The sequence below is a fragment of the Castanea sativa genome, chromosome 2 (genome assembly GCF_040712315.1).
Source record: "Castanea sativa cultivar Marrone di Chiusa Pesio chromosome 2, ASM4071231v1".
In the NCBI taxonomy this organism is placed as follows: Eukaryota; Viridiplantae; Streptophyta; class Magnoliopsida; order Fagales; family Fagaceae; genus Castanea; species Castanea sativa.
Genome location: NC_134014.1, coordinates 41,096,052 through 41,110,169, shown reverse-complemented (window position 1 = coordinate 41,110,169; position 14,118 = coordinate 41,096,052). Strand labels below are relative to the sequence as shown.

At 35.2% G+C, this 14,118-nt stretch overlaps 2 protein-coding genes and 1 long non-coding RNA gene across 3 annotated transcripts; 2 read left to right on the top strand and 1 right to left on the bottom strand.

Moving 5' to 3' along the window:
* Positions 1-1,030: 1,030 nt before the first annotated feature.
* On the bottom strand, positions 1,031-3,649 carry LOC142623818 (uncharacterized). Its single transcript, XM_075797278.1, has 4 exons — positions 3,381-3,649; positions 2,175-2,322; positions 1,655-1,725; positions 1,031-1,532 (listed from the first exon to the last, which is right to left on the bottom strand). Exons 1-4 carry the CDS (start codon positions 3,606-3,608, stop codon positions 1,311-1,313), a joined length of 669 nt encoding a protein of 222 aa, XP_075653393.1. The 5' UTR covers positions 3,609-3,649; the 3' UTR covers positions 1,031-1,310.
* Positions 2,749-3,279, top strand: LOC142623819 (uncharacterized). The gene is made up of 2 exons (XR_012842237.1): positions 2,749-3,010; positions 3,076-3,279. It is a non-coding gene; the product is annotated as an uncharacterized LOC142623819 (long non-coding RNA).
* Positions 3,650-7,912: 4,263 nt separating the features above from the next.
* Positions 7,913-13,872, top strand: LOC142626351 (peptidyl-prolyl cis-trans isomerase CYP65). The gene is made up of 11 exons (XM_075800173.1): positions 7,913-8,171; positions 8,274-8,336; positions 8,429-8,532; positions 10,692-10,783; positions 10,886-10,975; positions 11,214-11,289; positions 11,379-11,749; positions 11,994-12,250; positions 12,385-12,673; positions 13,114-13,227; positions 13,315-13,872. The coding sequence occupies exons 1-11, from the start codon at positions 8,044-8,046 to the stop codon at positions 13,519-13,521; spliced, it is 1,791 nt and encodes a 596-aa protein (XP_075656288.1). The 5' UTR covers positions 7,913-8,043; the 3' UTR covers positions 13,522-13,872.
* The last annotated feature ends 246 nt before the right edge of the window (positions 13,873-14,118 follow it).

The window sequence follows — 14,118 nt, the reverse complement described above, 5'->3', positions numbered from 1 at the left end:
GTCATATAGCAGTAGGTTAGAAGATTTCTCCAAACAGGAAACTATTTTTTTTTTTTTCGCTCGAAAGGTGCTAATTGTTATATCTACAACATTTTCACAAGAAATTATAAATAATAAGTTGTCATTGGTTCTAATTTGAATTTTCAACTTAAATTACTTTTTTATCTGCCCATATCAATAAATAATAACTTGACACTTATAATTTATTGTGAAAATGTTGTGGATATAAACATTTTTCTTTTTCTTTTTTCCCTAATGATACACGATTACAATTACCTTTTGAAACAGATATCTGGTAGCCTGTCGGCATGTTAAAAGTGGGAAGTAAAACATGGCTTTTTGTTTAGTCAGTCACATTTACAGGCAAGCTAACATGAAATAAAAAGGTTTGGATTTTGAACAATGAATTTCCTTAATGGTGCATCAAAAATATGCCAAGAGTAAAGCTTAAGCATACCAACGACTCGATAGTCTATTGGTATTTGGTACCTTCTGCCAAGAGTAAAGCTTATGCTATGTTTGGATGAGGGATTTTGAAATAAATTTTTACTCTAATAAGTTGTAATTTGAGTTTTAATGTTGATTTCCCAGATTTGGGTTAAAGAAAAGAGTCATTTCTAAAATTCAATAAAATTTTGAAATTGGGATATTTAAATATCCACGTTTCAAGTTCAATTTCCATAAGGAAGGTTTCATTATAAAATTCTAACAATATTACCATCCTAAACAACCCAAAATTACTTTCCACATTGTCACCATCACCATTGTTGTCAGTGCTGTTGTCCCACAACCACTGTCAACAGCACCACCACCATCGGCATCAATACCACCGCCACTACCACCAAGAAGACAATCCACTATTGCTACCCCTGCCACCACCACCACCACCACCACCATTACATGATTTACATCATTCCACCATGGTGCCACCATCACCAAATCATTGCCACTACTATTCTCCTTATTGTTGTAAATATCATAATAATCTAATTCATATCATAAAATTGTCATCAATTTAAATGTCAGATAGAAAATTTAGAAAATTTCTCAAAATTTTCATCCAAATACCAGCCTAAAGTTTGGAACTCCACTCATCATGGGAATATGATTTCTGAAATTAAGTATTTTCCAATTGCTTGGCCCAAAAAAAAAGAGGCCAACAAAGGATAAGAGATTCCAAAATGAAAACTTGTCCACCAAAAAATGAGAACAATAGAATTGGTGCTTACTTGTTAAAAAAAAAATAAAACGATGGGATGGTGCCCAGAAAAACAACAACACAGAAGCAGAAGGTCTGGAGGAAACATATTTCAACCTTTCAGCTTTACTTGCATTTTTTTGGCAATTGAAGGAAGCCATCTCTCTCCCCTAATCCTTTTCAGTTCTGCAACTCTTTCCTTTTCTCTATTAGCTGCTGCTTTTGCTGCTGCATCTTTAGCTTCCAGTCTAGCCAGTGATTTTTGGCATGTATCTCTTGCTGCAGCCATTATATATTCACCACCAACAGCAACTGATTGGATCTGTCTTCTAAACTAAAAGCATCATAATATCATTTAGGAAATACCTTTTTTACAAGTAATAAATTTTTTTAAAGCAGAGGAACAATCAATAATGAGCAATGGAGAATTTATCAATTAATGAAAAATGAACAAACCTTCTTTGATTTCTCATCAATCTCTTTTCCAGGAAGGATTCTTGGTCTCTTTCTAGGTTGCTGAAGCTCATCTGGGGGCATACATATAATCTTCAGACATGACATACATTTTGGCATGGGGTATGCAGAAATGCATTACAAGGTCAACACCAAGGATCTCCAATCATTAAATGGCATGACAAATTGCAGAAACAATGCAGAACTTGGCAGGATATTTTCTAACCAATGGATGATTTCAAAACTCAGTTAAAGGAGTCATACTGCTTATGGGGCAGAAAATGTCAGCATAAAAACAGCTGTGTACTCCAAGTGTGCTGGCCTGTGCTGATTAATAAATCAACATCTACCATGCACTATCTATCATGGGAGATAACCACACCCTCATTGTTGCAAATATAACAATTTAAAACGGAATATCCAGAAGCAAGTCAGATGACTGATGGTTACTTCCCTTACATGAAACATTAAGAAAGCAACTGACCAATCAGTGATGAAACACTATCTGATGAGATTGACTTACCTATATGATCAAAAGCTATTCCAGGGGGAGCATGTTTAAACAAGCGGATGCCACCTTCATCAGTCTCGGGATCTTTTTCAGGGACATCAACAGGATCTCTCACTGTTACTAGTGTCTTTTCTAGGATATCATCTAAAATCTTTTGTGCCTGTTGAGAAATTTAGTAGTTAATGCACAAACTGGAAAGATAGCAGTTGATCAAGATTCCAAAAAGGAGAAACAAACTTGATATTAACAAAGATCAGGGAAGGCTACAACGAGGCGAATACATGCTACCAGTTCACATTTGTTTTTACCTCCTTTTAATGTTCTAAGACTATAGCACCCTTTCTGAATTTTAGAATCACAAATTTGTATATCAAGAAAACCTGCAAGTTCACAGTGTTCATCTTCATCTAAACTTTCCAATTCATTCGAGAAAGACAGCCTAATATTTCACTAGAAGCATAAATGGCACACTTTGACATCAGCCGCTAATTTAAATCATTTTTGAAGTCTTTCCATATTAAATTTCTCCATTTGTACTCAATCATCCTCCTTGGTTCATCTAAGTCATTATTAACAATGTGCAGAATTTATTCTTGTTTTTTTGTTTAGATAAGTAGAATTTATTCTAGTTATGGCAACTGACTTCTAGTTTATCTTCCAAATTATCAAACATAAGACCGCTCAACATATTTGTAACATCCATTCTATAAAAATACCACAATTATATAACCCTCCCTAGCACTGAATTTATATACCTCCTTATTACAAAACAAGTTCCCTAATTTATGTGGGAAAAACAGATAACACCACCCCGTATTATAAATATAGGCCTGGTTTAACTTGTATAAGTCGAACTCCCAATCCCTCATCCTAAGACAACTGAATGAGCTAGCTACCATATTTTTTTGGCTAGTAACTATTAGTGACAAGCTTGTAAATGTTTTATTCATACATTGGCTTCAATAAATCAACACTAAAACTCAATTGGTTCTTAGTTCTCTTGGAATGAGACAATTCACAATCTCCCCAATTCTAAGAAATTCAGTGAACTACAACTTCCAAAGTCAAAATTGAAATCTTTCAAGCTTATAACAATAATGGGTTCCTTTTTTTTTTTCCTTACCTCAAAATTTATCAACTACATAACTTTCCATAAACTAAAAAGAGAGAGAACAAGCGTGAAAACTTATCAGTTCTAAGATTTTTGAAGCCACTGACCTTGACTTGATAGTGCTTGAGCTGTTGGGGTTTGTGTGTGTGGTACCCATTATCATGGTTATCATCATGCTCGGCATGGTTACGATTTGTTGGATTATTGGAAAGAGTGGATGAACCATTCTTAAGAGAAGAGAAAGCGGAGGAGGATGCGACGGAATTTATTTTGGCTTTCCAATCGGCATCTCCGTCTTCCTCTCCGCTGCTGCTCTCACTGCTCCGACCTCCCATTCGCCTCTTCTCTTCTCTGTCCGCTGCCAAAATTACTTAGTTGCGCAGTTCCAACTTTGAGGGTAAACATGTGGGCTTGCTATGCAATAGGCCCAGCCCGTTTGTTTTTTTTTTTTTTTTAAATGTAAATGAAGCCATTCAGCTTTGTTTGAGATTTAAAAAGAAAAAGAAAAAAGGCTTTGTTTAAGTTAGTTTAGGAGTTGTTTCAAAACAAATTTTAATGGTGCTTTATTCGCAAGTACAAATGAAGCTGGGATTGGTGTTACGGTATGTAATTATAGAGGTGAGGTTATGACTACTATGTTCAAAGAAATTGCAATCCCTGCTTATGTTGTTTTGTTGGAAATGTTAGCGGCTTGGAGGGTTGTGATTTTTGTCCATGAGCTCAACTTGAATAACTCCATTTTTTAGGGTGATTCGAAGATTGTTGTTAATGTCAGCCATGTTGTTACTTCTCTCTTGTTCATTACATATTTAGTTAAAGACATTGTGTCTATAGTTGGTTTTTTAGTGTGTCATTCATTTTCTTATACTAGGCAATAGGGTAATGTTGTAGCCCATGCTTTAGTTAAGAGAAGTAGGTGTTCTCCTCCTTTATTAGTTTGGATGAAGTTTGTTTCTCTAGATATTTTTAGTTATATTATTTCTTATTTTTCTGAAAGTTGAATACAAAGTAATCAATATTGATTCTAAAAAAAAGGGTTAGTTTTGGAGTTAATCACTTTATTTAATATCTAAATTGGGCATTTTTAAGAATGGTGCTTTGTTTTGAATGTCTTGGGTTTGTGTGTTGTGGTGTTTTGGGTCAAAGAAAGGAAAGTAATGAGACGGCCAAGTTGAAGCTTTTGCTTTCATGATAACAAGACTACTTGGATTTCTCATCCTTGGGTCTTTAATGGTGGACGGACGGGATCCAGATCCTCTCCATTTCTATTTGAAATGGAGAGTGTCCAATTAAGGGTTAGAACCTGCCTAATAACAATCGAAGGCCTATAACATTCCGCCTTATTTAACACCCTGTTTGGGAGTTTAGAAAGGAAGGAGATTAGAGGAGAGTAGAGGGGAGGGAAGTAGTGGGGAGGAGAGTAGAGGAGAATGATTACCCTCCACCTTGTTTGGATGTTTTTATAATTAGTAAGGGAGAATGGAGTAATTAGCCCTTCCCCTTGTTTTTAACATTGTAATTTTATAAATATAATAAGGGTAAATTAGGTAATTTACTTTATCACTAATTTTATGTGCTCTACTCTCCCTCCAAATCTCTCCAATTTGGGGGAATTAAAAATGAGGGGGTTGGAGGTAGTTGAAACCCCTTCAAACCCCTCCCCCTCCTTCCTTAAAAAACTCACAAACAAGGTAATTGAATTACTCCCCTTCCCTCTACCCTACTCCCCCTCTTTTTTTAAACATCCAAACAGGCCATAAAAGCTTTAACCTAACCAAATAGCAAATTCAAAATTTGTAACCAGAGTTAACTCTTGTCCAAAACCCAAAAAAGCCACCCCAGGTTACTAGTAAGGCAACAACCATATCCTTAGGTTAAGATCCTTTCAATCTCAACCCCGAGTGCCCATTAGCCACTAGCAACCGAAGTGATCAAACACTGATTTGTCTAGTTTCTTTTAGTATTGTATCAAACACTGATTTGGCTTGCTCTAAATTTTCAGTTTGATTATTCTTTTCATTGATAGAATAATCACTACTTTTAAATCCATTTTTTGATGTCTCAAAATGTTAATAATACAAAATTATGCGAGGTGTTTATTGAATTAAGTTAGTTATATTAGAGGTGACTATCCTCCCAGAACATGATAAAGAAAAGACCATTTGCGATTTAATTTGCTTGCATTATTATTCAAGTCTCACTGCTTAATATAATGCAATTTACAAGCTAATACAATCAAATAGAATAAAAGATAACTCAAATAAATGAAACAATCTAAATAACTTAACTCTCTAAAAAACTAGATATCTTATTTGCTGAACTCTAATACTACTCTTATCAACGGTCCTTGAGTTAAGGAACAAACTCAATCCATTACTCCACAGCTCATCCAAACAAAATAATGACAATAATAATAATAACAGTGATGTTGGGTTGATGTCTATCCTTATACTCACTCTCACTCTTCCCTTGCTTCATAGTTATGGATCGATCATCTGATTGATTGCTTCAACTATTTCTTAAATTACTAGACCACCACAAGTTCATCATATTCAGAAACACCAAAAGACTAACGAAGTATCAATAGTTGAATATATAAAACAAGCCATAAATCACAGCCACAGAACATATAATAAACACGAAATTCACGTCTCGCAGGGCTTGTAGCAAAAGCCAAACAAAGAACAAGAGAGAGAGAGAAAATGATGCCCTAGGTTTGGAAAATCAACTCATGGGTCGATAGTAGCGCGGTAGCGAAGATGGTGGCTAGTGGCTAATGGGCAGTCAGGAATGAGTCTTGAAGGGGATCCAGAATCCAAATACAAGGATTTGGTGCGTTTTTTGTTTTTTTGGCCATAGTTAACTCTGGTTACCATAGTTATTTGTTATTTGGTTAAGTTAAAACTTTTAATTGAGGTGGCACTTTATAGACCTTAGATTATTTTTAGGCAGATCCTAACCCTTAACTAGACACTCTCCATTTCAAATAGAAATGGAGAAGATCCGGATCTGGACGTATAGGTGGGTTACGTTTGTGTAATGAATTTAATGATACAATATCACATGGGTAAAGTGGTTTTTTTTTTTAATTTATTTTAAAACTATTGTTTGAGAAAGTAAAATTGACCCAACTCACACATGGATAATGGGTAATTATCTGTAATTTTATTTTATTCATTTATTTATATTAGAGCATTTGCATTGGCATAATATCTTTTTGGTCCAATTCTAACTTAAAGAAACTACTTTCTCTATGTCTGAATAGTGACATTATTTTTGGGAGAAAAGATTGAAATATTATTATGATTGTAAGGTCGCAATTCGAGCCTTGGCCCAACAAGAAGGAGGACGTAAGCTCAAAGAACCTGATACAATGAGTTTATAGAGTGTGGGCCAGAAATCTTGATTCTAATAAACTTGAACAGTAATGACAATGACCCAAGATCACAAAACAATATAGATGAACAAGTTTATAAGATGAAATTTATCCTCAGACTCAAGTCGAGAACCAAGTGTTTATATTTCTTCTTACTTAAAGATCCTTTACAAAAATTATCCTCTCTCCCATTTTTACAGGACCTCTCTCTCTCTTATAGTCCCTCCTCCCTTCTTCTAGATTCAAATTGCTCACCTTGATACTTGTCACATCCATCTCTTTTGGAAGTCCCTAAGTAATAGCTGTAAGGCTGAAAATCACTGTTCAAGTATCATTTCCTCATAAATGCAGTCAGAGACTTAGGTACAGAGCATTCAATGCAGTGGTAGCAGCTTTCTCTAAGATCTTTTCTTAACCCCTTGCTCTCTGTGCCTCTTTTAAACATATCTTAATCTCTAAGACCTTCTAAAATATCATTCTAGTTAACATGACGTACCACCTGATCCTCGTTGTACTCAGCCGAGAAGGTAGTCTTCCTCGGATTATTTACATTCACTTCATCTGCCACATTTGCTTTTGGGATTGTAAGTTTGATATTGTTATTACTATTAACCTGTCCTCGGACAAGCAAACATCCTCGGCTCAAGCCCATGGCTCAAAAACATATCTTGGACCTTTTGTCCCCACAATGATAATTAGATTGTACATCACATGCTAAAAAAAAGTAAAAGAAAAGGGTAGCTCCTTTAATTATATTTTATTTGTAAAAACAGACTTAACAAATAATGTATTTTGCCTACAATATTTCCATGTTTGCCTTTACATGAAAGAGACTTTCAATATCCCAATAGAATCTAATGAATTTGATGAAGTTAACATTAGCCTATAGGATGATAAAAGTGTCTTGCTTCGTTTGACCCATTTTATCTTAATTCTTCTCACAAGATTTTTCCCCACCTCAAAGAAGGGTTTTATTAAATTGATTTTTTTTTATAGAATCTATCAAACTGAAAATTAAATGACATTCCCTCAAACAGTTTTATAAATAACGCTGAAGATTTATATAAATTTAATGGATAAATCAGTACCTTATTACTTAAATTTTTTTTTTTTTTTTGAACTCTCTCAGCCCAGGTGTTAAATTTAGGCCTGTTCATTTTGAATAATTATGTGGAAAAGCCCAAAACAACTTAGATTTTGAGGCCCAAATAGCTCAGCAGCTTGGATATGGACCGAATTGTCCGGCACAGTCGGCGAAGGCGGTCTTATGAAAATCAGAATTCAGTTGTAGACATTTTGAAGTTCCACTGGATTCAATTTTGCTTGTAGAAACTCAGAGTGGCTGAGAAATAGAGTAGAAAGAAAGAAAAAACCCTAATTACCAAATCGTTTCAATGGGGAAGAAGCAGCACAGCAAAGACCGGATGTTCATAACGAAGACGGAGTGGGCCAACGATTGGGGCGGCGCCAAGTCCAAAGAGTCCCGAACCCCCTTCAAACGCCTCCCCTTCTATTGCTGCGGGTACCAACTCCACTTCTCTCTCTCTCTCTCTCTGAAACTCATTCATTTCTATTGAATCTCTCTCTCAAATTCTAAACTTTCTTTTCTTTTTTTGCTTCGCAGTCTTACGTTTACGCCTTTCGAAGACCCCGTGTGCACTGCCGATGGCAGCGTCTTCGATATCATGTACTTGTTATCACTTTGATTTAAAATTTTTAGCTCTCCATGTAAAACGGGTTTATTTTGAAGTAACTTACTTGATTGTTATTTGGGTGCAGGCATATAATCCCCTACATTAGAAAGTTTGGGAAGAATCCTGTAACCGGAGCTCCGCTTAAGCAAGAGGAACTTATTCCACTAACTTTCCATAAGAACTCCGATGGTTCGTGTTTTTCTATTACCACAACCCCATTTGTGCATTTTATTTATTTATTTATTTGAGAATGTAGCTTGGCTTCTTTAAGTTTAGTACAATCTCGTTAGATTGAGGTTTCAACTTCAATTCGCTAGTTGCGTGCATTAATTACTCGTGTGCGTGCATTTGTATTCAGAAATTTAGTTGACATGTATGAATGTTATATTACCCTGAAGTAGTGGCTTGTAGTGTAATTGGGAAATTTGTGGCTTGTTTTTGTTTCAACAGCTTATCTGATTAGGTTATTGAGGATAGGTTGGAATGGAAGAAAATAATACATTTAGATTAGTTTGTGAGGATCCATAGCCAGCCCAAAAGTAAGGGTTAGTTGGTTGTTGTTGTTGGTGTTGTTGTTGTTTTAACAGCTTATCTGCTCCTTTCTTAAATGAAATAGATACAGGATGAGTATGTAGATACAGAACAAGTAGCCTATATGTAATTTAGGGAAAAAAGGGGAAAATTACATAATCTCCCTCCATTGTAGGGGGGCAATTTTAAATTAAATGCAAAAAATTTAAAATGCTTCAATTAAAACTGTAAACATTTTAAATTAGGTCAATTTGTCCCCTATTGCAAGTCACTAGTAAGTAAAAGGAATAGATTTTCAAGTGAACTATACCAGCCTTATTTGGGCACTAAAATACCATCACATTAACACCCAGTGGTATTTTAGTTTTAGTTTTTTATTTTTAAAAGTCATAACATGATGGCATCTTCATTAAGCCATGTTTATGCCAATATATTACTTACATTTTACATGTGGGATTTTTGATGTCCAAAATTGGTTCTAAGTACAGCTTACACACTTACTGTTATTTTTAGTTGAAGGAGATTTACTAAGTGGCCAAATTGTAACAAATTTATTACAATAGGATTAAGATTGAAGTAATTGAAATTTCAGGTTTAACTTGAAACTAAGGTCAAACTCTAGGGTTCTTTTATGTAATTGTCCAAAGAAGAAAGTGTAGATATATGTGGAAGATGGGATTCTCTATATGTATTTTCAAGAGCTGCTACATCTCATAGGCAAATTATGGAAAAAGAACCAGGATGTTCTACCCTTCTATTTGAACGTGTTCTTGGCTTCGTGCTCTGTCAGCAATATTTGACTCTACTTCAGTTACCTTGACTGGGAAGAACATGGAGCAGCTTGTTCCCTATTATCTTGGTGGTTTTTCTTTATTTCTTCTGTGAAAAATTCTGGTGTAGTATATACATAATTGGTAAACAATTGTGATGCAGTGCAAGTTCAAAAGGAAATTGGGAGAGGCAATAGACAGAGTGAACAAAAAGATAGGCCTAGGAATCAACACTTATGTTGCTTGGAATCAGCACCAAGTAGGAAAACCTAGGAATCAACACCTAGCTATTGGAAAATTCCAATATAGAATTTTATTTGTCAATCATATATGTCCCTTACATTTACTAGAGCCTTTGTTTTAGAAAAGCTTCCTTGAAACATCAATAAAGAAAATAAATAAACCATAAACATAATCCCACATAATCCTCAATTATAATAAATTACATCAATGGAAAATTCAAATTAGCAATAATTTTGGTCTCCGCACCAAATTGATTTTTGAAAAAGGTTTTTTTGTTGTCAACTGGCTTTTTACAAGCAGTTGTTCCTGCTTGATTACTAGCTTGAGATCAACCATTGGGCCCTGAGGATTTAGATAAGATGTCTTACAGAACAAGAGCGCAGTTTTGCAATTTGGACTTTGGAGAAAAGAAACCTGGTGCTTGCCTGGTTGAGACCCCTTAGGAAACAGCTGGAGGTTTCATCAAGAATTATCAGTGTACTAAATGAGACAAGAAAAAGGGAAGACAAGATAAAAATGATCTTTGGAAGAGTATCTATGTTTGGGTACACTATTAAGTCATGAATATGATAAGTATTGGTGTCAAGTGAAACTACTTTCAGGAAATGTATCAATACACCAGAACCTACTTGTTGGCACAAATCTAGTTAATACAATTTTCTAATGGCACTTTCTATGTAATATCATAGATACCAAAACCAAATTTTGTGATGGCCTCTTTAAAATTCTAATTATTGTTATTATTTTTTGTGCTAACCTAGCCAATTCTTAAAATAATTCAAAACCTTCTCACATTTATTGCAGGAGAGTTTCAATGCCCTGTGTTGAATAAGGTTTTTACTGAATTTACACACATAGTTGCTGTGAAGACTACAGGAAATGTGTTCTCTTATGAGGTTTGTTTTTCTGCTAAAACCTGTGTCTGTAGCCATTCCTAGTTTTCTACTTTGTATGCTTCCATGTTCTTTACACTTCATTTGTTTGTATTTGTTATATAGGCAATTAAAGAATTGAACATCAAGACCAAGAACTGGAAGGAGCTCCTTACTGATGAACCATTTACTAAAGGAGACCTTATAACTATTCAGGTAGTAAATGCCTTGTTTTACATCCTGTTTGTTTGTTGAAAGCCTGTTGCTGGTTTTCGTATAATATTTTTGTTGGTGTTCCTATACTTGTACATAGTTTTCTGTTTTCTTTTTGCTGCTTGTAAATATTTTCGTTGCCTACTTCATTTTTTTGGAGTAATTTTTTCTTAGTATAATTTTTCGTACCTATCAAATTTTTTTTCATAGATGTTCTTATTATTGTTTCTATGCTTCACAGAATCCTAACGCATTAGACAGCAAGGTTCTCCTGGATTTTGATCATGTTAAAAACAGTTTGAAAATTGATGATGAAGGTCAGTTTAGCCTCCTTGTAGGGTCATTTGGTTTCTGGATTCTTTTTTTGGTCATTTGGGATTTTGACCTTTTCATTTCCTTTTCCCAGAACTAAATAAAATGAGCTCAGATCCAACTTATAATATAAATGTTACTGGGGATATCAAGCAGATGCTGGAGGAGCTTGGAACTGAAAAGGGAAAGCAAGCTGCACTGCTTGGGGGAGGTGGCAGCAAGGCACAAAATGAAAGGGCTGCTGCACTTGCTGCAATTTTAGCTGCAAGGTCAAACATTAAAGAAGATTCTAAATCAGATTCGAATGGGGAGGTTAGGCCTCAGGCTTACAGTATTGTAGATGCTGCATCTGCTTCAGTACATGGAAGAAGTGCTGCTGCTGCAAAATCTGCATCAAGTGATAAAACTGCTGCTCGGATAGCTATGCACATGGCTGGTGAGAGGGCACCTGTGAATGCAAAGATGGTTAGTTTTCCTACATTAAAACCTCATTTATTCAAAGCAGTAAATTTTGGAGCTCCTTCCCAATGATTAATTTGAAATTATATATTAGAGAAGAATTCTAAGAAATTAATTTTTTTTGCTGTATATTAGATGGCCTTCCCACTCCATAGTGTATTATTTATTTGGTTAGACTGATATTTGTATTTGCCTAGGAATTTAATTTGCCAAATGCTCTCGTCAGTTCTAACAGTAGTTTTTATTTCAGGTGAAGAGCCGTTTTACTACAGGTGCTGCTTCACGATCCTTCACTTCTACCTCTTTTGATCCCATCACCAAAAATGAATTTGAATATATCAAAGTTGAGAAAAATCCAAAGAAGAAAGGATATGTTCAGCTGCATACAACACATGGTGATTTGAATATTGAGCTGCACTGTGATATTACTCCCAGGGCATGTGAGAACTTCATCACTCTCTGTGAACGTGGCTATTACAATGGAGTAGCTTTTCATAGAAACATTCGGTATAGTCACAACTTGCCTTAATATTTATTCATTGTATTCGATTTCCTGCTTAGACTTAAAATAAAAATAATAAAATCCTGCTTAGTTTAATGGTATCACTGATTTGAAGAGGTATATTATTTAATTTATGTAGGAATTTTATGATTCAAGGTGGTGATCCTACTGGTACGGGAAAAGGAGGTGAATCTATATGGGGAAAGCCTTTTAAAGATGAAGTGAACTCCAAGTTGCTTCACGCTGGAAGGGGTGTTGTTAGTATGGCAAACAGTGGCCCCCACACAAATGGTTCCCAGTTTTTCATCCTTTACAAGTCTGCAAATCATTTAAACTTTAAACATACAGTTTTTGGTGGAGTTGTTGGTGGGTTGACTACTCTGGCAACAATGGAAAAGGTTCCGGTTGATGATGATGACCGACCTCTGGTGAGTTATTACTTATTAAGTATTCTAATGATTTATTGCATTTTTAACTCCTTTATATGCTTAATGTGGTGTGAATTATGTACCATTATGTATAGAATGCGAGTTGGTATACTCTCTTCATAGTTTTGTTATGACGAGTACCATGCTGTTTTCTAATTGTAAATTGCTATGGAGTTTGTGCTATAGAAGCTGTGTATAGAAAGCAATGATGTCATGCTATGGTTGTACCAATAATTCTACAAACATATAAGATCAGGAAAGTTCGGGTCCAAAACTAGTTTCAGCTTACCATAAGCTAGATCAAAACATCATATTTGGTGATTTTCAATCTTCTAAATTAAATATAAAACTCATTTTGGTTTAGTGAATACATTTGCTCTGAACCTGATGCTTCCTTACCTATCTAGTTCATGAGAATTTGCAACTACTCTCTTGTGCAGGAGGAGATTAAGATTACTGGTGTAACAGTATTTGTCAATCCTTACTCAGAACCCGATGAAGAAGAAGAGGAAGAGAAGGCTAAAGATGAGAAGAATGTTGAGGATGAAGAAAATGTTAGTTTCTGGTCCCTTTACTTTCAGAGCGCTTGCATTTTTCATCTTTTATTTTTATGTTCTTATAATCTTTGTTTTTTGGTCCAGGAAAAAATTGGGTCGTGGTATAGCAATCCGGGTACAGGAACAACGAATTCTGGAGCTGGTGGTGGTGGTGTTGGAAAGTACTTAAAATCAAGAAATGCTCAAGCTGAATCTGTTGCTGTTGACACTAGTGTAACAGCAATTACTGTAGCAAAGAAAAGGAAGTTGGGAGCCTCAACAGCAGAATTCAAAGATTTTTCTGCTTGGTAATAATTCCCAATCTTGTACCATATGTAAAAAAGAAAAAAAAAGAAGGCTCTGGAGGTTTGGTCATTGGTGTAGGCCAGCTTTATGACTGTTCTTTTTGAGGTCACAAAAGTGAAGACAGACAGAAAGGGGACAGCACTGCACCTGCATTTTTAGGCTGTATGTAACAATGAAATGCATGCACTCAGAAATATTTTTTTAGTTTTCTTTAGATTAAAATGCAGATTTTGTCAAAAAAGTGAACTCTCTCTCTCTCTCTCCTGTGAGTCACTAGTATCTATAGCTGCCTTTAACTGTTGATGTTTACGATCTGATGTTGAAGCATCATAATCTCATTATTGGCATCCGGCATCTTATTGTTTTAAATTTATATCTTCAGAATTCTAATCACGAGTGCAAGTTGACATTCCAATTTATTTACTATCAGAGCTAAGTAGAAGTAATATCAGAACTAAGTATTAAAGTGGCCTCAACGGTTTTTCAAAAGCTCATATTGCAGTAACTTTAAACCCCAATATTGGCCACATCCTTCAGAAGATTGGAAAAAACAACGTAGACCTAGGTGCTCCGGGAGCAATGACCCCTCCTTTCAAATGAGGG

What these genes read in the sequence shown, in the direction of transcription:
- LOC142626351 (XM_075800173.1), top strand. Translation starts at nt 8,044, where the DNA reads ATGGGGAAGAAGCAGCACAGCAAAGACCGGATGTTCATAACGAAGACG. An exon ending in TTTGAAAATTGATGATGAAG is followed by an intron (nt 11,290 to 11,378) that starts GTCAGTTTAGCC and finishes TCCTTTTCCCAG; the next exon opens with AACTAAATAAAATGAGCTCA. An exon ending in CACCTGTGAATGCAAAGATG is followed by an intron (nt 11,750 to 11,993) that starts GTTAGTTTTCCT and finishes TTTTTATTTCAG; the next exon opens with GTGAAGAGCCGTTTTACTAC.
- LOC142623818 (XM_075797278.1), bottom strand. Translation starts at nt 3,608, where the DNA reads ATGGGAGGTCGGAGCAGTGAGAGCAGCAGCGGAGAGGAAGACGGAGAT. An exon ending in TCAAGCACTATCAAGTCAAG is followed by an intron (nt 2,323 to 3,380) that starts GTCAGTGGCTTC and finishes ATTTCTCAACAG; the next exon opens with GCACAAAAGATTTTAGATGA. An exon ending in AATAGCTTTTGATCATATAG is followed by an intron (nt 1,726 to 2,174) that starts GTAAGTCAATCT and finishes GTATGCCCCCAG; the next exon opens with ATGAGCTTCAGCAACCTAGA.